We start from the raw sequence: 20,875 nt of genomic DNA on the forward strand, positions 1-20,875 counted from the left end.
TATTATTTTAATTTTTAATTAATTATGTTTCCTGTTTTTAAGAAACTACAATTAGTTTTTAAAAAAATACTACTTATATTTAAAATTCAGCATTTGTTGAGTTTTTTAATTTAATAATATTATTTAATTATTTTTTAATTAAGTCACTTTACTATTTTTTAGTAAACATATTGTTAATTATATTTAATTTAAAGTTTATTTAATTAGATGTGTTTGTTTTATTTTTTTTAATTATTATAATAAAAGACTAATTAAAGAAATAAGTTAAAAGATACTTGATTGCATTAATAAAAATATGGGCAAATCCCTCAAATAAGTCAAAGAAATACTAAAATGACGTGATTCAGCAAAAAAAAATGGTTCATGAATCAACTAGACAGAATTTTATTTTCAATATTAGAAGTGATATGGTGTATATCATCGTTATGGGGGTGCTGAGTGCTTCACCGAAATGTGACGGCCAAGAATCTTTAAATCAGACGGTTCGTTTTCCAGCAACTAATCGAACGGTTCGATTTTAGGTTGGGAAAGTACACAAATCGAACTGTCCGATTTGCGCCCCACCAACCACGCGTCGAGCATGTAAGATGGCCCCTCCTTCTGGGTGTATACATTCGAAGTGTATTCATTCATTCTCCACTTTCACTTTCATTCAACAACATTACAACCCCACCACCCTCACTTTTACATTCTCCTCCATTGTTAACACAACCGAGCTTCCAAAAAGAAAAAAAAATTTGGACCACCACTGCCTGTTATGCCAAGAAGAAGGAGAGTGAAAGATGTTAATTGTCCGAAACTTCACATTACTAATTATCTTGATCATCCTAATTATGTAAATTTTTATTTTTAAATATTTTAATTAAATAAAAATAATAATTATAATGTTAGAAATTAATAATTTATTATAGTGATAATGTTAGAAATTAGATTAGTGTAGTAATAATAATTTTTAATGATTTTGATTTAACTAAAATAATAGTAATAATATTAGATTAGTTGTTTATTAATGTTGATAATTAACGTAGTAATAATTTTTAAATATTTTAATTTAATTAAAATAATAGTGAGATTACATATTAGTAGATTAATTGTAGTGATATTGTTAGTTGTTTAGTTTAATAACAATTTTTTTTAAATATTCTGTACGTATGATAATAAATTAATTAATACAATTAATAGACTGGTGAAGAAGAATAATACTGTACTGTATGCGTGCGGAAGTAATTTATTTATTATAAGAATATTAGGTAGCGTTTGGTGGAGAGACAGAGGCGGAAAGACTGAGACTGAGAGACAGAGACTAAGAGACAGAAATTAAAATAAATTTCAGTATTCTGTTTGGCGCAAAATGGGAGACAGGAATTGAAACAAGAATAAAACTCTAATTTAATTTGCACAAAGGGTAAAATTGGAATTAATTAATTGAAATGAAAGTATTTTAGGTATAAAATGTTATTAAAGTTTCAGTCTCCATCTCTAAAAATTTCAGTCCCCTGTGTCCCTACTTTTTGGAGGTACTGAAATATTGAAATTTTAGAGACAGAGACAGAAATTTTAGTACCAGTCTCTGAACTAACAAACATGATACTGAGTTTCAATCTCTCAGTCTCTGTCTCAGTACCTCAAAACAAACGCTACCTTAAGTAATAAGTTTTAAACGTGTGTGATAATAAATAAATTAATTAGTGTTAATTGTTTTGTAATAAATAATTTTATTGTAGTAATAATTTTTATTTACGTAATTGATGTATTTCTGTTATTATTATTATAATAATAATAATTATTATTATTAGTGCTATATAAATATTATTTTAGACATTTGAATGGGTAAGTCACCAAAAAAAAAAAGACATTTGAATGGGTAATTTTAATGCATCTAAAAATAATTAGATTTAGCAATAAGATTTATTGATAACCATAGATTGTAAAAAATATAGATTTAGGCATTTAGCAATAAGATTTATTGATAACCATTAGATTGTAAAAAATAATTAGATTTAGCAATAAGATTTATTAATAATATAGTTGTTAATATGATTATATTTTACTGGTTATGTGATCTATGAAAATGTGACTATGATAAATTTAGGTTGTTAATTAAACAAGGTTATATTTGTTTAATGTGGAATCGTGACTATGTTTTGTAGGGTTCACGGACGTTGCAATGTGACCACTACATACCGCCAGATCGGTACAATCAGATTGTAGAGGGACATTTACGGGAGACAGGCTTTTATCACGTTTCTCATATTGGAATTGTCCAATGTCAGTCGGCATTGGTTAATGCTCTGATCGAAAGATGGCGCCCTGAAACTCACACATTCCATTTACCGGTTGGTGAGTGTGCGGTGACGTTGGAGGACGTGGCGATTATTCTTGGTCTTCCGTCGAATGGTTTGCCAGTTACAGGACCGACACTCAGCAGTTATGAGGCATTAAAGGCTGAATGCCTGGATCAGTTTAGTGTTGCACCTAGGAAGAGTGAGTGTAGAGGAAGTTTCATCAAGTTGACCTGGTTTCGAGCACTGAAGGATCGTATAGTGTTGGCTGACAATATTCAGATTCAGAGGTACGTGAAGTGCCACAAAATGTTATTATTTGGTACCGTTATATTTGGAGATAAGTCTGGGGCAGGGGTGCACTGGAAGTTTCTGCCATTACTCCGCAACTTTTCTGGGATTATACAGTTTAGTTGGGGATCGGCATGCCTGGCACACCTTTATAGAGCGTTGTGTAGGGCAACTCGAGTCGACTGTAAAGAGATTGATGGTCCACTAACACTTTTGCTTACTTGGGCTTGGATCTGGCTACCATTTCTTGCGCCGATTTCTGACAATCTTCGACTCTTTCCGATTGCAAACTGGTAAATTTAAATACTACATGCTTTTAAATAGTGGTGCACGCTGTATTTTAAACTTCGTTGATAAATGTTATTTAATGAATTGTTTGCTGTCAGGTGGCATAATTGGGAGCGTGCCGAACGTCCCTACAGATATCGTACTCTTGAACAGTTTAGGAGAGCGTTAAATGATCTGCAAGAAGGACATGTTAGTTGTAAGAAATAAATATTTGTTTTCCTTTAGTCGTGTTATTATTCGGTGCGTAATACTCCTTTACTTGCATAATCAACAATGCATCATGCAAAAGTTAATAAGTTTATCAATTAGGCCATGAAATAGTATATAATAAACTAATAATCACAGAACCGGTTCCGATGATTTTCTAGTCGAACCGGCCGGTCAGGTTCAACGGTTTTCTAGACGAACCGGACCGGTCCAGTTCAATAGTTGCCTTTCCGAACCGTTCGGTCCAGTTCAATGGTTTTTTGGTCAAATCGGTCGGTCCGGTCCGGTTTTAACCACAACAATGGAAGACATAGTTATCAGAATCAAATCGGTTCATTCTGGATTTGACCTGTTCGGGCCGATTCTTTGCCAAGTGTGGTCTCATCATCGGCCCAGACCGACCTACGGTCCGGTTCGATGGTTTTCTAGTCGAACCGCCAGTCAGGTTCAACGATTTTCTAGACGAATCGGACCGGTCCAGTTCAATAGTTATCTGTCCGAACCGGGCAAACCAGTTCAATGGTTTTTGGGTCGAACCGGTCGGTCCGGTCCGGTCGGGTCCAGTTTTAACAGCAACAATGGAAGACAAAGATACCAGAACCAACCCAGTTCATTCTGCATTGGCACGGTTCTGGCCGGTTCGTTGCCAAGTGTGGTCTCATCATCGGACCGGACCAATCTACGATTCGGTTCGATGGTTTTCTGGTCGAACCAGCCGGTTCGGTTCAGTGGTTGCCTTGTCAAACTAGCCGGTCCGGTTTGGCCTAGTCTGGTTCTAACAACAACGATGGAAAATACTCAATTTCTCAGCATACACGTTCACTTGATAATCAAATATTAACCAATTACTAATTATATGCTATATTTTGCCTATTTACCGTTCTCTTAAATATTTGTTCTAAACTCAAAACTGATGCACAAATCATATCTTAACAAATCTTAATTTAAAATGATGACATACCTGCATTTACATATTGAGGAAACTCCGATGTATGCATTGCCTCCAAATCCAGTGACCGCATGAAAGTCGGCTCCTCAAAAGGCTGCTGGTTTGCTAGTGCATTTGCCACATCCGCCACGTCTGCCACCATAGCATCGTCTGCATGATCTTCGTCTACACCTGGACCAACCACCTCGTAGTTACTTTCAAACTCTTCTTCACTATCAATGCTGTAATCTTCTAATTCAATATCTCGATCCGCTGCAGATTGCTCGAACTAAACATACAGTTCGATGAATGATATTCGGGACCGGCCTTCAAGATACACTGAAAACATTTCTTGCATGCTCGCTTCATCGGTTATGTATTTCGTTTAAAATTGAACGAACCCACCAAATACAGACACAGGACATCTGTACAGAATACATGACACTCCCCTACGTATTTGAGGATCCATTTTTTCCCAAATCACACCTTTTAATTCTTCAAATGACAGAGTAAATGGAATCACAATATCTAATGAATTTTGACACACAAATTTTACTCCCTCAGATGTTTGTAATAAAATTTGACCATCATAATACACTTTCAATCTCACTCTATCATCCATCACCGAATAGAAAAAAAGAGAAAGAAAGCTTCGAGCTTCAGAGAACTCAAAGCTGTGGGAAGAAGAAGATGAGAATTGGTTGGTAGCTCGGCATTAATTTGAGTAACTGTGAAGCTCAAATCGGACCGTCCGACCGCATGCTCCATTTCAAATTTTTTTGAACACTGAAATCGGACCATCCGTTTTGAGGTTGGCCGCCAAAAATTTCCTCCAGGTCCAAGAAATCGCTGGGTCCGATTTCGTGGTCTTCTAGTAAGCAAACATGAAATTGCTGGGTCCGATTTCGTTGGCCCAAAATCATCTTCCTCCTCTCATGAAATCGCTCCGTCCGATTTCTTTGCAAACTACATCACTGCCTCACACAAATCGGACGGTCCGATTTGTGTCCTCCCTAACCTGCATGAAATCGGACCGTCCGATTTCCTCACACCAACTGAACGCCGTCACACCTCCGTTAAACTCCTCTAAGATCCATAACCATGCGTTACACCAATATAGGTGTCATATGCAAAAAATTGCTCATCAACCAGATGCACGTTTCTATGTAATTCGAATGAGTCTAATTCGAATTACACCTTCACTGTAATTCGAATAACCTGATTCGAATTACACACACGCACACAAGCACTAATTACTAAGGATTGAGTGTGTGTAATTCGAATCACCTTATTCGAATTAGTGTATGTGTGTAATTCGAATCAGATTCGAATTACATTGAATGTGTAATTCGAATTAGGCTAATTCGAATTACATAGAAATGCCCTCTTGGTTGAACCTGTAATAATTTTTTCTTTGGCTGAATCACGTAAATTTTTCACTAACATGGTTTATATGGGTGATCTATATGATAAAAACTCAGGTAATATATGTTTAATAATTTTTTCTTCTTGTAAAAAATATTTGCACAAATATATTACAAAAAAAATATATATTCACTTTATTGTGGAAATATGTATTTTACAAGAGTACTTATAAATGACACAACACAATAAATTAATATTCAAAGTTTAAACTCGATTCATTACGATTAATGATAGATTATGACAAACACAAGTCCAAAAATAGAAGATAACAATTTTCACAAATCCACAAAAAAAAAAATCTCAATCCATGCCCAAAATCAAGCATTTTCTACCATTAGATCTGAATCCACAAAAGAAAGAAGCACTTATGCTGAACCAATAAAAAAAAAAACACACAAAAATCGTTAGACTTAATTTCACTCTTAACCAACTCTATTGTATTTGTGCAATACATTCTGGGCAAAGTATTTAATGGAACTCTATATGAGAATTCCATTCGATGGAACTCTCAAAAATATTTATGAATTTGCCCCCATTTCACTATCTTATATTTATTTATTGGAAATAAAATATTAAGTTTATTAACAACCTCATACATAATAGTGCATTTTTCCAAAGAAGCACACTTGTGAGTTGTTTCAGCTTTTTCAACTTACGAGGAATTGAACCATTGAGTTTACTCAACTTAAAACAGAACTTGAGTTCCGGTTGTATGAACTAAACGGAAACATCAATGTCATGAGGTTGTCAAGTTGTAGCGATTGATAAAGTTTAGAAATGTGGAAGGAATGGAGTCAGAAAAGTTCAATTAATTTGCTGAAGGGATTTCTAGCTCGAGCTCCTCCGCCATGATTTTGCTGCTGACCGCACCCCCGGATGAAACGCCGTTGTCCGATGGAAGGCAAATGACATGTTTATTTTTCTTCTTTTCTTCACTATTTCCTTATGAATCTTACTCTGTTTAAGTTGAGAAATTTTGTTTCTATTTTTGTTACCTTTAAGCAAAATCTAATCCTAAGACATTTAAAATTTTCATTTTTTTGTCAATAACTTTTTTTCTTTTTCCTTCTCCAGATCTATCATGATGTTTTTCTCACTATTGTTCATACCAAGATCTGAATTTCTTGTGGCCTGTGGAGTGGAATTCGTTGCTGCAGATTTGATTTGTGGGGATTGATTAGGGAAAATTAGGTGCTAAATCCAGCATTCGTTCATCTTCCAAGCTTTCTCTATGAAGGTGGAAGCTGAGCCTTTATTTATTTATTTATTTATTTTGGACAGAGTCGAACGGGTCGAGATGCAATCCAAACTGACCCAAACACAAGAACTTGAACCAGAAATGTCTAATCTAGCCTTAGGCACTTAGCTCTTCCATGGTTGCCATCGAAGGTCAAGAAAGGATCTCAAGTGCCAGCGCCGCCCCAGGTGCCTCACTGCCCTCTGTAATTGCTCGCAAACCCGAGAGTTCTACTGGCAGGAACGGCACTGCATCCTACCTCAGCTGTGCACAAATTGATGTCTCCATCTTCGATGATCGAAAGCCAATGCAACTCAGCCACTATGAGGACCTGCAACTCTTCTGCTTCCTGGTATCCGTGACTACCTCAGCCACTTGCCAAGGTAGCTAGGAGACTAAAGATGAAGAATCTGCTCAACCTTTAATTTTGAATCTTGTTAGGTGATATGAGCAATGATACTTGAGTTTTCAATTTTTCATCAATCTTGTACCCCTATGAATCTTACGTCTGGTTGGGGTAGGTTGGGTTTTCCGAGCTCATATCCATGACCAGAAAAAAAAAAAAAAACGGAGGTCAATTTGTGAATATAAAAAATAGAGATGGGTCAATTTTGAATTATTCTGACAATTCCATCTAATGGAGCTCATCTTTAAAGCTCCATTGAATAGTTTGCCTACATTCTGCACATCAACTGCCACCCTGTATGTTACTGCACCTCCTTTCTGCAAAAGGTCTAAAAGTCAAAAGAGACTAATGTCACGTGTTGCAAAACTGTAGTTGATAGTCTTCACACATACTATTGTCTTAACCCACTTGCGCTGGTTCTTCTTGCTTTGAATCTGACCTACCACTCCTCTTCATCATTCCGCCAAGTCGCTCCTCCTCTCCCCCAACCCGTTTCGTGGCTGGATCGAAACCGGTCGTGGAGCATGGATCCTCGTGGTAGCCGCGCTGAAGAGGCCGATTCTGGCCCGCCACTATCCTCACCTTCAAAACGATCTGCTTGTTCGGTCATTCTCCACCGCAGAACCACATGCTCGCCCTTTGCCATCATCGCTGCTAGTCGGAGCTCGGAGCGGTTGGTTGCGTCGACGATCTGATGGGTTTCGCTTGCTTCTTGCATTGAGTTACCATTTTCTGCGATGCTTGGAGAGTTTCCAGCCTGTTGGTATCGATTGCCACCCTTCCCTGTCGAGCTGGTTGAGACGATACCCACTGTTATCGCTCCCGAGATTAGATAAGTTCCAGTCTCACGCTGTGTTGGTTGATTCGTCGCCTCCTTTGCTGCCAGAATGCCTCCCTTTGCAGGATTGTTCTAATGTCATGTGGTTGGCTATAGCAGCAAGTCTGATTCTAAAGGAGGCAAGCACATTAGCTGTTAGACCATTAGATAAATGAGTCCTCCAGGTAACTCTTCTTCTTTCGCAATTGTTGATATTAGTGATGCTGTTGCTGCTTGAGTATGTTGTCTGCTCTGTTTGATTGGCTGTTTAAAGTCCTATTCCAAACACTTTGCGTTGATTATAGTATACCTAACATCGGCTTCATATCTACACTTTTAAATAATGCCTGATTTCTCAATTTCCATATTTCCTACATGAGAAACCTAGATCTGCTCTTCGTGGTATCTTTTTTATCTCATCCCTGCTCATTTATAAAGTTTGGATTCATATATATATATAGGTCAGAGAGAGATTAGAGATTTTGTAACATCATAGATCCATAGCAATTTCAGTAAGAGAGTTAGGATTCATATATTTAACGTGTAATATTTATGGCCCATGAGGAATTTGCCCAACAACGGGGTTATTAATTATGGTTAACAACCTAATCAATATATCTACCTACCGTTTTCAGGGGTGGACTAAAATCCCGACCAAAATCTCCACCTACCACATCAACAAACAACAAAAATCTCTGTTGCCATTTGCAAATCCTTATATCTCCCTTTGTAAGGTGTACTGGAATAAGATGAGGGTGCTATGGTCAACCTCCATGCCGAACCATGTTAGTGAGCTTCAGTTAATCAAATATTAATAGTTTTTCAATTTAGTGCCGATCACATTTGTCTCAGCCTACTTTGATCTTCCATTCGTTAACTTGAAAGGTAACTGACGGTGTCTCTAAAAGTTTTTAACAAATTGAATGTGGGATTCATGATAGATTTTTCTACTTATGCCTTTTGTTGATTCCTACTATCAAGTGTCTAACTCCCCTAACCCCCCCCCCCCCCCCCCCAAAATTCTGATTTTTGTTCATAATCTCCCTTAGGATATTTGAATCTGCTTTGTTGGGGCCATGGAGAGATGAACTACGCAGATTGTTGATTGGGTGCTCTTTGATGAATCATTGAGGTCGAGCGGAGGCAAATGATTCGTAATCAAAACCGAACCAGAAAAAGGAAAACCCATGGACAGTATTCAGTAGGTGATTAAAAAAAGATTCAATTTTGGTCTTTGGGTACTTTTATTTAGCTTATTTTTATTTTCTTTTTTAGTTTGGTATGATGCCAGCCTTCTGGGTTTTCATGTAGTAGCCTTGGAACTTTCATGATTGTTAATCAACTTAACTTTCCGTGAGATTGAAGGTTCCAAATTCCTCACCTATTGCCATGTATTTAAGTAATTTAAAAAGAGAATTGTGGTTTTGTGTTTGGTAGTAGGAGAAACCTCAATTGCTGGATCTGCTCTTCTTACTATAAAGCGGTGTTCTGATCATAGATCTTTGTGCCAGGCTTGTGATTCGGGGGTAGTGGATTGATCTCTCTCTCTCTCTCTCTCTCTGCTTAAGTCAGGTCCATTCTCTCTTTCCCTCCCTCTTTCTATCTTCCAATGATTGTTACTTAAATTTTATTAGTTTTAGAAAAATACTACTTACATTTAAAATTCAGCTTTTGTTCAGCTTTTTGATTTAATAATATTATTTATGGAAACCGAGGTTCTTCTTTGTTGTTTTGCCATCATATTTATGTTTGTTTTCGTTGTTGAGAAGCAACAAGAGAAGAGTGAAGAAGGTGATGGATGAAATGACCAAGAAACAACCTTCACACTGGTGGTGGCTTGACACTACCACCACCAACCGTTCCCCATGGCTTCAATCCACTCTTTCCGGTTCCAAACTTTATTCCTCTTTCTCCCTCCTTATTAATTTGCATAGTAAAAAATAGTTGCAATTTTTGACAAATTCGTAAGTTGTAATTATTAGATTGTCTTGTAACTTGTTATATGCACAGAGAGTCCTTTGCCTATCTTGTTTTAGCCTCTTTTTTCCCCTCCAAACATCTAGGAACGACACACTAGTAGTAGTAGGCTTCATCAGTGATTTGAAATTAGGAGCATCTTGTCAAATATTATTAGCAATATTTCTAATGACTAATAATAAATAATCTACTGTCCATATCATGCTTTGATTGATTTAAGAAAGAAGAAAAAAGACATAGAAAAGAAAACTGTTCATTCATGGTCATCTTACTATTCACAAAATACAATTCATTCGTTTTGAGGAGTAATTGGCCTAAGAATACAACTTATCAGAAATGAAATTGCAAAACTATAAATAATAGAGCTAAATAAAAACCAAATACATGTAACACACTTTCCTACTGTTGTTCTAAACGAGTAATCCCCATAACCTACTGTTGTTATGGAAATCACAGAAAAGTAAACACTATCTAACCAACTCATTTTCTCTGAATAATGGACTATGACTGCTCCGATGCCAAAGACAAACAGGCCAGCAAGAAGTGCTAAGAAAACTTTTGTCCAATAACCTATTTTATGGTTGACTACCAAACAATCTAAGATGCCTCCTTCTAATTTTTTAGCTAAGCACTTATCTAATTTTCTAAGAAGGCATTTCAGGTAGCCTTCAAGAATAGCAGAAACCACAGGACACGAAAGAGCTAAAATCATAGTAAAGACTTTACCAGCTTCAGAAATAGGGGTAATATCCCCGTAACCTATTGTGCTTAGAGTAACTACTATGAAATAGAAGCCATCCACAATTACCACAAACTTCTTTATAGAATTACCCTTATTAGATTTATCCCTAAACTTCCCGAAAATGTAAACTAAAACCCCAAACAAAAAACAAATTAAAAGGCACACCAAAGGTAACACAGTACATTTCTTTTCAGCATCTACCTGAAATTAAATAGAGAAAACAATAATTAGTAATTAAATAATAATTTTTTATAACAAATAAATTAGAAATATGTAATAGTAATGTTAAAGAGTCATATCTTAATTATATCTAAAAAAATATTTTAACTGTGTTTATTAATCTTTAATTTTGAACCATTTATTTTTAATAAATAATTGAAAAATTGGAGTTGATTTTTTTAATTATTCCAAATACTTTTTTGAAGATAAAGTATATCTTTTGTTATAATATTATGAGATTGTAATATTATATAGAAGATTAACATACCGATGATTGGTGTGAAGCAGCCGTATGAAAAGAGGAATCTGACGATCTTTGAGTTATACGATCTACTTGATTTTCAGATTGATCCTGAAATCAAATGAAAAAAATATAAATATAATAGTTTTAATTCTTATTCTTGGTATTTTAAAATAACATATGACCAAAATAATCTTCTAGACTAACAAATTAAGAAGAGTTAGTACTGACATGTAATCTTCATAGAATTTAGGATTTTTTTAAAAAATTAAATTTTCCTTACATCTATCTCTTAATCTATTTAATATATAAAGGTCAAGCAGTTCAACAAAAGAAAAGAAACTTAATTTTTTTCTTCATCTAACCACCTCCACCACCCCCACATCCTCTGATCCTTCTCTTCCTCCTCATTTTTCTCTTCATGTCACCAACTGAAAATTGTGTTTCAAGTCATCAGGATCAGCTGGGCAGTCCCTTCATCAAAATAGAGCTGGAAGTTGCAAATGTCTTCGTCTATGGCAGCAAGGGAAAGCCGTGTGTCGAAGGAGAAAGAACTGAGCGAACCCAGATGAAGAAGAAGGTTTAGCAGCAGAGACTATGAGCACAAGGTGAAGAGAGCAGCGGAGGGTATCCCAGCAACCAGTAGGGTTGAGATTGTAGCTGAAGATTTGAAGTTTATCTTAAAAGTCAGACTAAATGGGAAGGGAGATTTCGGAAGTCCAGAGAAGTAGGGGCGACCCAGAGATGGAGGAAGCACGATGGGGAAGAACAAGGATATTCAAGAACGTGCCACCGCAGCAATAAACAGATGATTGGAGAAGTGGCTATCGGAAAACTGGAACGGCGTTGGAATCTGCTGCACGTCACGCCCTTGAAAGCATGAAAAGATTCTTGCATACTTCTTCTTCTTCCTCCAAATGCATACTGTTTCTACTGTTAGCTATTTATTCCAAAGTGGGATTAACACTATTGAGCTTCAGGTTTCAATATTTGAGTTCTTTTCTTTTGCTGACTTTTTCAAGTATTCATTTCTTTTTGTTTTGTTTTTGTTTTGCAGTTTAGGGTTTCAGACATACTCAAACGAGTTGCAAGTTAAAGTGTTGTCGGAAATGGTTCTATAATTCACGGGTAAGCATAGGATTCTTGCAGAACTCAAGCGCCTCGATCATTACATCAAATTCCTTCAGGTTATTTCTTTCTTTCTTATAATTTTGATTTGCTTACTAGGAAAGTGGATCTAATTTTGTTGCAAGCAAACTTCTTTGTAAATTCTAAAGTCTGTTATCCGTTTTATTAATATCCATTTTTCTTTTAAATTTATTTCCTGTGTTTTCTTAAACTATTCAGGAAAAATTGGAAGAGCAAATCAAAGCAGATAATGTGTCAGTCATTTTATTAATATCTCTGCCTCCTTTTTTTTTTCCTGACCATTTTCCTTATCTTCCCTTAGGAGGAACAAGGTGTAGAACATCTCTTCAAACACTTACTGGATTTTCCAGATAATACGTCACAGCATTTTGATATTGTATGCATTCTTTTTTGATTTCCTATCATACCTATTATTCATTTGTTTCATTGTTTGTTTTAAGTCATTCATGTTTGATAAAGATATGTTTCCAATGAAAATTGTGAATCAAATATGTATCTATTTAGAATCACCCTTTTTAGTGTTTTGACAAACCCCAATTCAATTTCTAATTGGTTTGGCTGAGCTGATTACTGCTTCACATACTTGAATTTTATATGTTCTATATTGCTCTGTGATACATTCCATTATCACATATAAAAAGTTCTCATCTTTTCGTCAGGTTTGTCTATTTATTTATTTATTTAATTCTATGATTTTGGTGACTTTGTTTTAACTGATATTGTGTATGCTCTGTTTTCAGGTCCTTTATTTATTTATTTATTTATTTAATTTTGTTCATTGCAAGAGGTCCGTTAACTTTTTCAAACCTCTCTATTTAGGAGGATAGGTAGGAACATGGTAACTAACTTCATCCATTCTAATAAATCTCTTTCATCAAATCTACAATTGTCCTTTGTTTATATATTTGGTCATTTATTTGTGTTTTGACTTCTAAAAGATGAAGTTGGAGGATAACCTTTGTACAAAGTTGACAGTAAACTGGGTGAAGGTGAGCGTCCATTGCATCCCCTGGGTTTTCAAAGTTATTTGAAATTTTTGGTTTGAGATTGATTTTGGTTTTAGTTGACTTCTACTTTTTATTTCTCAAAGTGGCACTAAAATTTGGGCATAAGATCAGCAAAGGCAAAAATTTTCTTGATTTGGCAATAAATTTGGACACTATAACTATGGCCCATCTTTTGAGTGGCAAATTCACTATATATTCCTTTAAATATCTTGATTGTAAATATCCTTCATTACACGTTGCCTATATTGATGAGGTAGAGGATACTAGCAGAGATAGAGACAATTGACAAAAAAAAGGTCAATAAAGTTTGTTGTCATGTCTGTGTACTACAATTTTCTTCAAGATAGATATCTTTTTAAAATGAAATTTTATCCAAAATAATTGTATATTCAAAAATATTAGAAAACACTAAATTTTTTATCTTACAATAAAATACATAACAGAAAATGAGTGAAAAGAAAGAATAAAAATGTTAGATAAAAAGAGGTAATACTGATATTTTTTTATCAAGGATCTAATTCATTTAAATTAAGATGTTTTTAATAATTTGATTAGTTCCAGTACATAATTAATTTGAGACACTTATTTTGAAATTGATATACCCTATAGTTAATATATATAAAGATGAATTATGTTTGTATCTATAAATTGTGATTTGAGTTGAAATGATAAATCAATTTCAGGTTATGGTTACATCCTAACCTTTAGATAAGCATACATTGGTGAGAATTGTGAGAACTGAGGTGAGTGAGTACTTTCTTGCAATGTTTACTATAAATAATCTTTTAAATATTGCCATAAAAACTGTGGTCACTATCTAGATCCAAAAAAAAGGATCAATAAGGTTTACTAAAATGACTGCACCACCATTTCTTGTGAATTAAATATTTGAGATGGATTTGGGTTTTAGTTGATTTCTGTCTTTTAAGCAGCTCAACGTCTTCCCCTCAGCTGGAGGTTCTATACTTACCCTTAGAAATGAAAATTTATACTGGAGGTTCTATACTTACCCTTAGTTGATTTCATTAGTTGAAGTTAAGATGATGGCATTGATTGTTTTTAACCTTTTCTTCCTACTAGGTGCATCTTTGATTGGTTCATTTGTCAATTCAAACATTCTTGCTGCATTTTCTGTTCCTACTGGGAAGAAATCATGCAATATTTTGATTTACAAGAGTCTGATTCTGAAGTAATTTCAAGACCTTTGCTATTTTTTAGATTTCATTTGATATATACATTTTCTACTTAAGAGGCATAATCTATTGAATTTGCATTTATCCATCATTAGGTAAGAACTTTAATTATTCTGTCTCTTTGATAGTGTGATTGCTTGAACTGGTGGCTTGCTTTTTGGCTATGATACACAGGTATTTATTTCATTTCATTTTGGATTTCATATACACGATTAGAAAAATCATTATTCCTTCTTTAAGTCGTGTTTATTATGCCACATCTGCCCCTAATGATTGTTTCTGCTTCTTTAATTTATCTTAGTTTTGGAGTTTGCAAATTAAACAAACAAAGAATAATGATTTCCATCCGCGTGTGCAGGGTAATAGTAAAAAAAACAGAAACAGGGAATGAATGTGCTCTCATGGAAATGTTAAGTTTAAGAATAATCATTTCCCTACTCCTTTGTTCTACCAAAAGTATCTCTTTTCTAATTATTTTCACTTTCTTTTTCATAGTTTGCTATATCATACGAATAATTTTTGCATAGGAAAGTGCTGGGCTTCATTTCTAAGTGTTTGATACCCACTAGCATCTTTGAATATGTAAGTAGTTATAGGAACTTCCTCAAATCTAATATAGTTATATGAATTTTTTTATATAATATTTATATTTTATTAGATGGTTAGGAAAAAATATCTAGGTGTTAGTTACAACTTTTTCATGTGATTTAATGATGTAAAAGTTCCTTTTTTTCTGCATTTATTTATTTATATTTTGCTTCAAGTTGAGTTTTTTTTTTCTTGGAAAAAATAAAAGAATGTGAATGACTTTGGTATGTAATGCAATGGAATGTGTGTTGTTAACATACACTGGGTGGTTGAACAAATAAAGAAGATGATTCAGGGCGAAGAATTGGAGAAGCTAATAATAAGGAGCTTGGAATGGCTGATGAATTGGAATAGGAGCAGGTGGTTGTTGTTGATTTAGGCGTTGGAAAAGATCAGAGATGAAAAAAGTAAGTGGATAGATAGAACGTGTGTTTCGTTTAGAATTTGTGAGATCATATATATAAACGTGTAGAAAGATTGATATGTTAAGTCCTTTCCAGGATTTTTGTTAACCTTAAATGCAAACCAAAAAGTAGAATAACAATTCCTTGCATTAGGACCTAAAAAAGGCATTCCTTAGTTGTTTTCATTGAAAAGATACCCCAAACTATCAGCTGTCAATGTAATATTTTTATCTCCATTATCCTATTTCTTATTTTGATTGTTCTGAATTCTAATTATAGTTTCCTGAAAATAATGTGAACTCTAGGTTTTTTTTTCCCTTCTTCCTACTTGTTTAGAGATGACATGCTATTTTCTCAGATTTTTTAGTTTTCTCAAAAATAATATTTTACTAAAATTTTGATTCTTTGTTTGTGCAGCATATCCAAAACTCATAGGTTCTACCAACTATATAGGTTAGTTTTATTAAGTTTCAGAATTCAGTATAAATTTTCTTATCAGTCAAGGAGTCAAGGAGAGTGGGACAACTAATTGAAGTTTCAAGCGACTACAAATCCTATTTATAGATGAACCTCTTTATTGTTTGAACATGTTTTCTTTTTCTTTTTTAACTCTTTAATTGTAATATCATAAGTTGATTGGAGCTGAGACTGAGATATAAAATCTCTTTCCATCATATTGTAGGACTTTCATTGTATTCTAATTCTATGATGTCAAAACTTGTGATGTCAAAACTAGGAAGCAATAATAAGTGATAATGTTTTACTTTGCTAGATACATGTTCCATTTAGGTTTTTTATCCTTTTTTCTCTATGCAAAGTTTGAGCCTTGTTTTTGTCAATCATGCTGTTTGATTTATTGTGAAAAAGGCTAATCGATTGTGGTGTTTATCTAATCCTATAACTTGATGCTATCAATTTTTTTTTACTTTCACTAAGTGAACTCTCCAATAGCTCAATTTTGCTTTGTCTTTTAGTTACTGAGGAAAATTATGATTTGTCTATTATATAGTATGTCATTAGTTATATAATGTTAGTATTTTTTGTTTGGAGAACCATATGTCTAACTTATTTTAATTATTATTAAATTCATCCTATTTCTGCTTCTGACTTCTTTTGTATAGTCTCATTTTTATTGCTTAGTATTTTTACAATGATCAATTAGTAATGTTTTTATTTATTCAGTGATAAGCATCCGAATAAATAAAATAAAAGTAATGCTTCTAATTAACATACAAGCAATATAAATGAAGAAGTTTATTGTTTTTATGGTCATGAAAATATGAAAAATGATTGTTTATATAAATTCCTATGATACTTAACAGGCTGAGATACAGGCTGACCCTGTAACCTCCAGAGCCCAAGTTAGTTTACTCAGCCCTATATACTGGGCTTCTGGCCCGCATTATTACCAAAAACAGTACTAAACAAAATATTTTGTTTTATTTTTTCTATAAACACCTAAAGAGAGAAAAGGAAGGTACCGAACAATATGAAAGCAAGACATTAAACTGATCCGTTCGGTTCTAACATTCTAAAAAATTTTAACATACCGGTAGCTGATCTGGGATAGCCGTATGATAAGAGTCATCTGACGATTGGACTGATAAACGAACTATTTGATTTTCAGATTGATCCTAGAATCAAATAAAAAAAAAAAGTTTTAGTTTTTATCCTTATACCAAAATAAATTATTTAAAAAAATAATATTGTATCATACAAAAAATATTAATTGAAGTAAAAAAAATATAATATGATGTTAATAATTTTATTCTAAAATATATTTTTAAAAATATTATTAACAAAACAGTTTCTAAATAATTTAAAATACAACAAAAACAATTCATAAATATTATATTTTTTAAATAATAAGAAAATTTTGTATTTAGCAAATGAGTTATCTATTAAATATGATTTTTTTTGACAATATTTAAATAAATAATTTAGAAAATGTAAAAAAAAATACAAAGCTCTAAATTTTTTTACTTTTTAAAAAAATATAGTCATTCATAAAATTATCAAATTTTAATAATAATAAAAAATATTTTCTAAATTTATGCATTATACTATAAGAAACGTCAGTAATATTTGAATATAAAAAAAATTTCATATTTAAAAAATGACTTATCTATTAAATATAAATTTGTGACAATATTTGAATAAATATGTTAAAAATAATATTTAAAATATAAAATAATATTAAATGATTTAAAAATATAACATAAAAAATTTATAAATATTATATTTTTTGTAAATAATAAAAAAAAATCAAATTTAAAAAAAAACCTTATCTATTAAATATAAATTTTTGTGGTAATATTTAAATAAATATTTTAAAAAGTATAAAAAAAATACAAAACAAAATTTAATTTCTAAACCTTTTTTATTTTTTTTTAAATATAATGATTCATAAAATTCTCAAATTTTAATAATAATAAATTTATGCATAAAGAACGTCACCTACATTAACAGAGCATATGGCTTTTTATTGTTTAACAAAATATAGTAACTTGCCTGGTGATGAGAAGACCCGCTAAGACTATTATCTGATTGATAACCCTCCATTTCAAAATACAACACCTGAGTTACTTAAAAAACATTACTGAAAGTTATTATAAGAATGCTACAAGGCCTACATATTTCAAAAAAGAAAAATACTGTAGGAGCTTACCTTACAGAGATTGACGTCGACGGGGAAATGAAAAAGAGGCTGCCTTTGGTGCTTAGAAGAATGCAGCAGCTATGAGGCGAGGAGGTGACTTGGAAGTGCTCACAAAATGCAGCAGTGTGCTTAGAAGAGTGAGGAGTAGTGCTCACAAAATGCAGTGTGCTTAGAAGAGTGAGGATGCAGTGTGCTTAGAAGAGTGAGGATGCAGTGTCAAAGGGCAGCAGTGTGCTTAGAAGAGTGACGAGTGCTCACAAAATGCAGTGTGCTTAGAAGAGTGAAGAGTGCTCACAAAATGCTGCTATGAGAGGAAGAGTAATCGTCTGAGAGTAATGTAATATGGAACCCTACGCTCATGGTCATTTTAGTCTATATATTATTATTTTATATGTATGCATAATATTAAAAATATAAATTAAATACATATATAATATGTAAAATGAAAAAGTTGCTGCATGGTGGCAGCATGGTGGCGTGGTGGTGGAAAGTGGTTATTATGCGTGAGAACGTACTACTGCTGATGATTCCTTAGTACCTTATGTACCATTATTTTTTTATTAATGGCTATTTTTTTACATATGAAAAAAGATTATGGTAATAATATACATTAAACACTGAACAGTTATAACAATAATAAATATATAGTCTCATGTAATAATAATAATAATAATAATAATAATAATAATAATAATAATAATAATAAACCCTAAACCAATAACGACGAGATTGCACACAACAATATTATATAATAACAGCAGTAGTATTTAATAATAGTAACTACAACTACTACTACTACTACTACTACTACTACTAATAATAATAATAATAATAACCTGTTTTTTTTTTTCGTTTTTAGCATTGTAGGACTGTAAATCTGCAGCTCTATAATTTTACATAATACACCATTATATAATATGTGTGAATAACACTATTTTTTTATTAATAAATTATGTTTTGACAAATGTAATTACTAGCATTATTTCTTCTTCTTTTTTTTTACTTGTTTGCAAATGTAATTACTATTGGCAAGCTTATTTCTTCAACAAAAGCTTACTTATAATTTCTTTATTTAATATACAAATATTTGAAAATTATATATATTATCAATTAATTTAAAGTTATATTTCAACATCCAATTAAGCTCCTTGTTTTGAATTTTTTAATATATTTTATATACAAAAATCTTGCTCTTCATACAATAAACCAATTTTATCTGAATTTTAACTAATATATATTCCAACGTCAAATCGAACAACTTTTGAGCTTTTCAGAAAAAAATGTAATATCATTTTGAATTACAAATAAAAAAAAATTAATTTCTCAAAATTATTTTCCATCGATACTACATTAAGTAAGTTTCTTTATTAATTTAAATGTATATTAAATATAAATATTATATATATATAATTAATTTTAATTTAGTTCGAATCAAATAACATCAATTATAAGGAGATATTGATGCAGGTTTTTCTTCATTAAAAAGCTTCTTATATAATAGTGGATTATTATTTGAAATGAATAATACCTATATACACATATTTCTTATACAATAGTGCATTTTATATACCATTTTATGAGTCGTTATTGGCTCTTTTGGAGCAAAATGAAAAAAGCGTGGTGGAGTGGTGGAGTGGTGGCGAGAAATCAGAATTGTAATATGGTTATCCGTTATGTACCTTATGTACGATTCGTCACAGTGCGTTATTTTTTTACTGGCTATTTTTTTATACATGGAAATAGACTGTACTAAATATATTAAAATTAGTCAATAAAATTAATTATTAATATATTTATATATAAATATATATTATATTAATAATTAATTTTATTGTATAAATAATATTTTTAATAAAATATATTAATGTTATACAATAAAATAAATATTTATACTATTATAATACTAGTGTAAATCACAAATTAAAAAATACAGATTGTATTTTGTATTTTCAAATTTTTTTTAATAATAACCAAAACGTAAATTGTGTTTTAAATTTTTAATAATAATAATAACAACAATAATAATAGTGCTAATAATAATATAATAATATTAATAATACTAATATTCTTAATATTAACTAACAGTAACAATAGTATAACTAAAACAGTAAATAATCATAAAAATAATAAATATACAATTCCGTATAATAATAATAATAATAACCTGTTGTAGTGCTAATAACAATAATAATAATAGTAATATAATAATATAATAATATTCATAATACTAGTATAGTAGTATTCCAAGGCAACCCTCCTAGTTTGCAGGGGATTTTTTTTCTTTTTTTTCTTTTTTTATGTTAAAACGTAACTTTCGTTTTTTTTTTTCGTTCTTTAATATTTCAGGATTATAAATCTGCAAGTTTATAATTTTGTACAACACATCATAAATTCATAATATAATATGTGTGAATAGTACTATTTTTTTTATTCGTAAATTATTTTCTGATAAATGTAATTATTAGCATTATTTCTTTGTTTTTTTTACTTGTTTGCAAATATAATTACTATTATATTAGCAAGCTTATTTCTTAAACAAAAGCTTATTTATGATTTTTATTTAATATACAAATATTTGAAAATTATATATATATATTCTCAATTAATTTAAAATTACATTTGAACATTCAATTAAATTCTTTGTTCTGAATTTTTTAATGTATTTTATATACAAAAATATTGCTCTTCATACAGCAATAAACCAATTTTATCTGAATTTTAACTAATATTTCCAACATTAAATCGAACAACCTTTTAGCTTTTAGAAAAAATGTAATTTCTTTTTGCACTATAAATAAAAAAAACATAGTTTCTC

General features: G+C 31.9%; 1 protein-coding gene and 3 long non-coding RNA genes across 8 annotated transcripts; all 4 read left to right on the forward strand.

Annotated features, from left to right (window-relative positions):
* Positions 1-757: 757 nt before the first annotated feature.
* On the forward strand, positions 758-3,068 carry LOC107646326 (serine/threonine-protein phosphatase 7 long form homolog). Its single transcript, XM_088490343.1, has 3 exons — positions 758-835; positions 2,151-2,866; positions 2,960-3,068. The coding sequence occupies exons 1-3, from the start codon at positions 758-760 to the stop codon at positions 3,066-3,068; spliced, it is 903 nt and encodes a 300-aa protein (XP_088346469.1).
* Positions 3,069-6,181: 3,113 nt separating this feature from the next.
* On the forward strand, positions 6,182-6,840 carry LOC148554492 (uncharacterized). The gene is made up of 3 exons (XR_015885934.1): positions 6,182-6,322; positions 6,496-6,612; positions 6,703-6,840. It is a non-coding gene; the product is annotated as an uncharacterized LOC148554492 (long non-coding RNA).
* A 630-nt stretch (positions 6,841-7,470) lies between these two features.
* LOC107645572 (uncharacterized) lies at positions 7,471-10,722 on the forward strand. The gene is made up of 4 exons (XR_015885933.1): positions 7,471-8,066; positions 8,517-8,766; positions 8,931-9,086; positions 9,393-10,722. It is a non-coding gene; the product is annotated as an uncharacterized LOC107645572 (long non-coding RNA).
* A 1,386-nt stretch (positions 10,723-12,108) lies between these two features.
* On the forward strand, positions 12,109-16,174 carry LOC107645569 (uncharacterized). 5 transcript variants are annotated; one of them, XR_015885930.1, is made up of 10 exons: positions 12,109-12,247; positions 12,511-12,585; positions 12,950-13,036; positions 13,148-13,198; positions 13,900-13,959; positions 14,149-14,213; positions 14,297-14,405; positions 14,538-14,583; positions 15,281-15,404; positions 15,819-16,174. It is a non-coding gene; the product is annotated as an uncharacterized LOC107645569 (long non-coding RNA). The 5 variants fall into 5 exon arrangements; XR_015885931.1 differs by lacking the exon at positions 12,950-13,036; XR_015885932.1 differs by lacking the exons at positions 12,950-13,036; positions 13,148-13,198.
* Positions 16,175-20,875: the final 4,701 nt, after the last annotated feature.

The sequence above is a fragment of the Arachis ipaensis genome, chromosome B6 (assembly GCF_059453495.1).
Source record: "Arachis ipaensis isolate K30076 ecotype BB chromosome B6, ASM5945349v1, whole genome shotgun sequence".
Classification (NCBI taxonomy): Eukaryota; Viridiplantae; Streptophyta; class Magnoliopsida; order Fabales; family Fabaceae; genus Arachis; species Arachis ipaensis.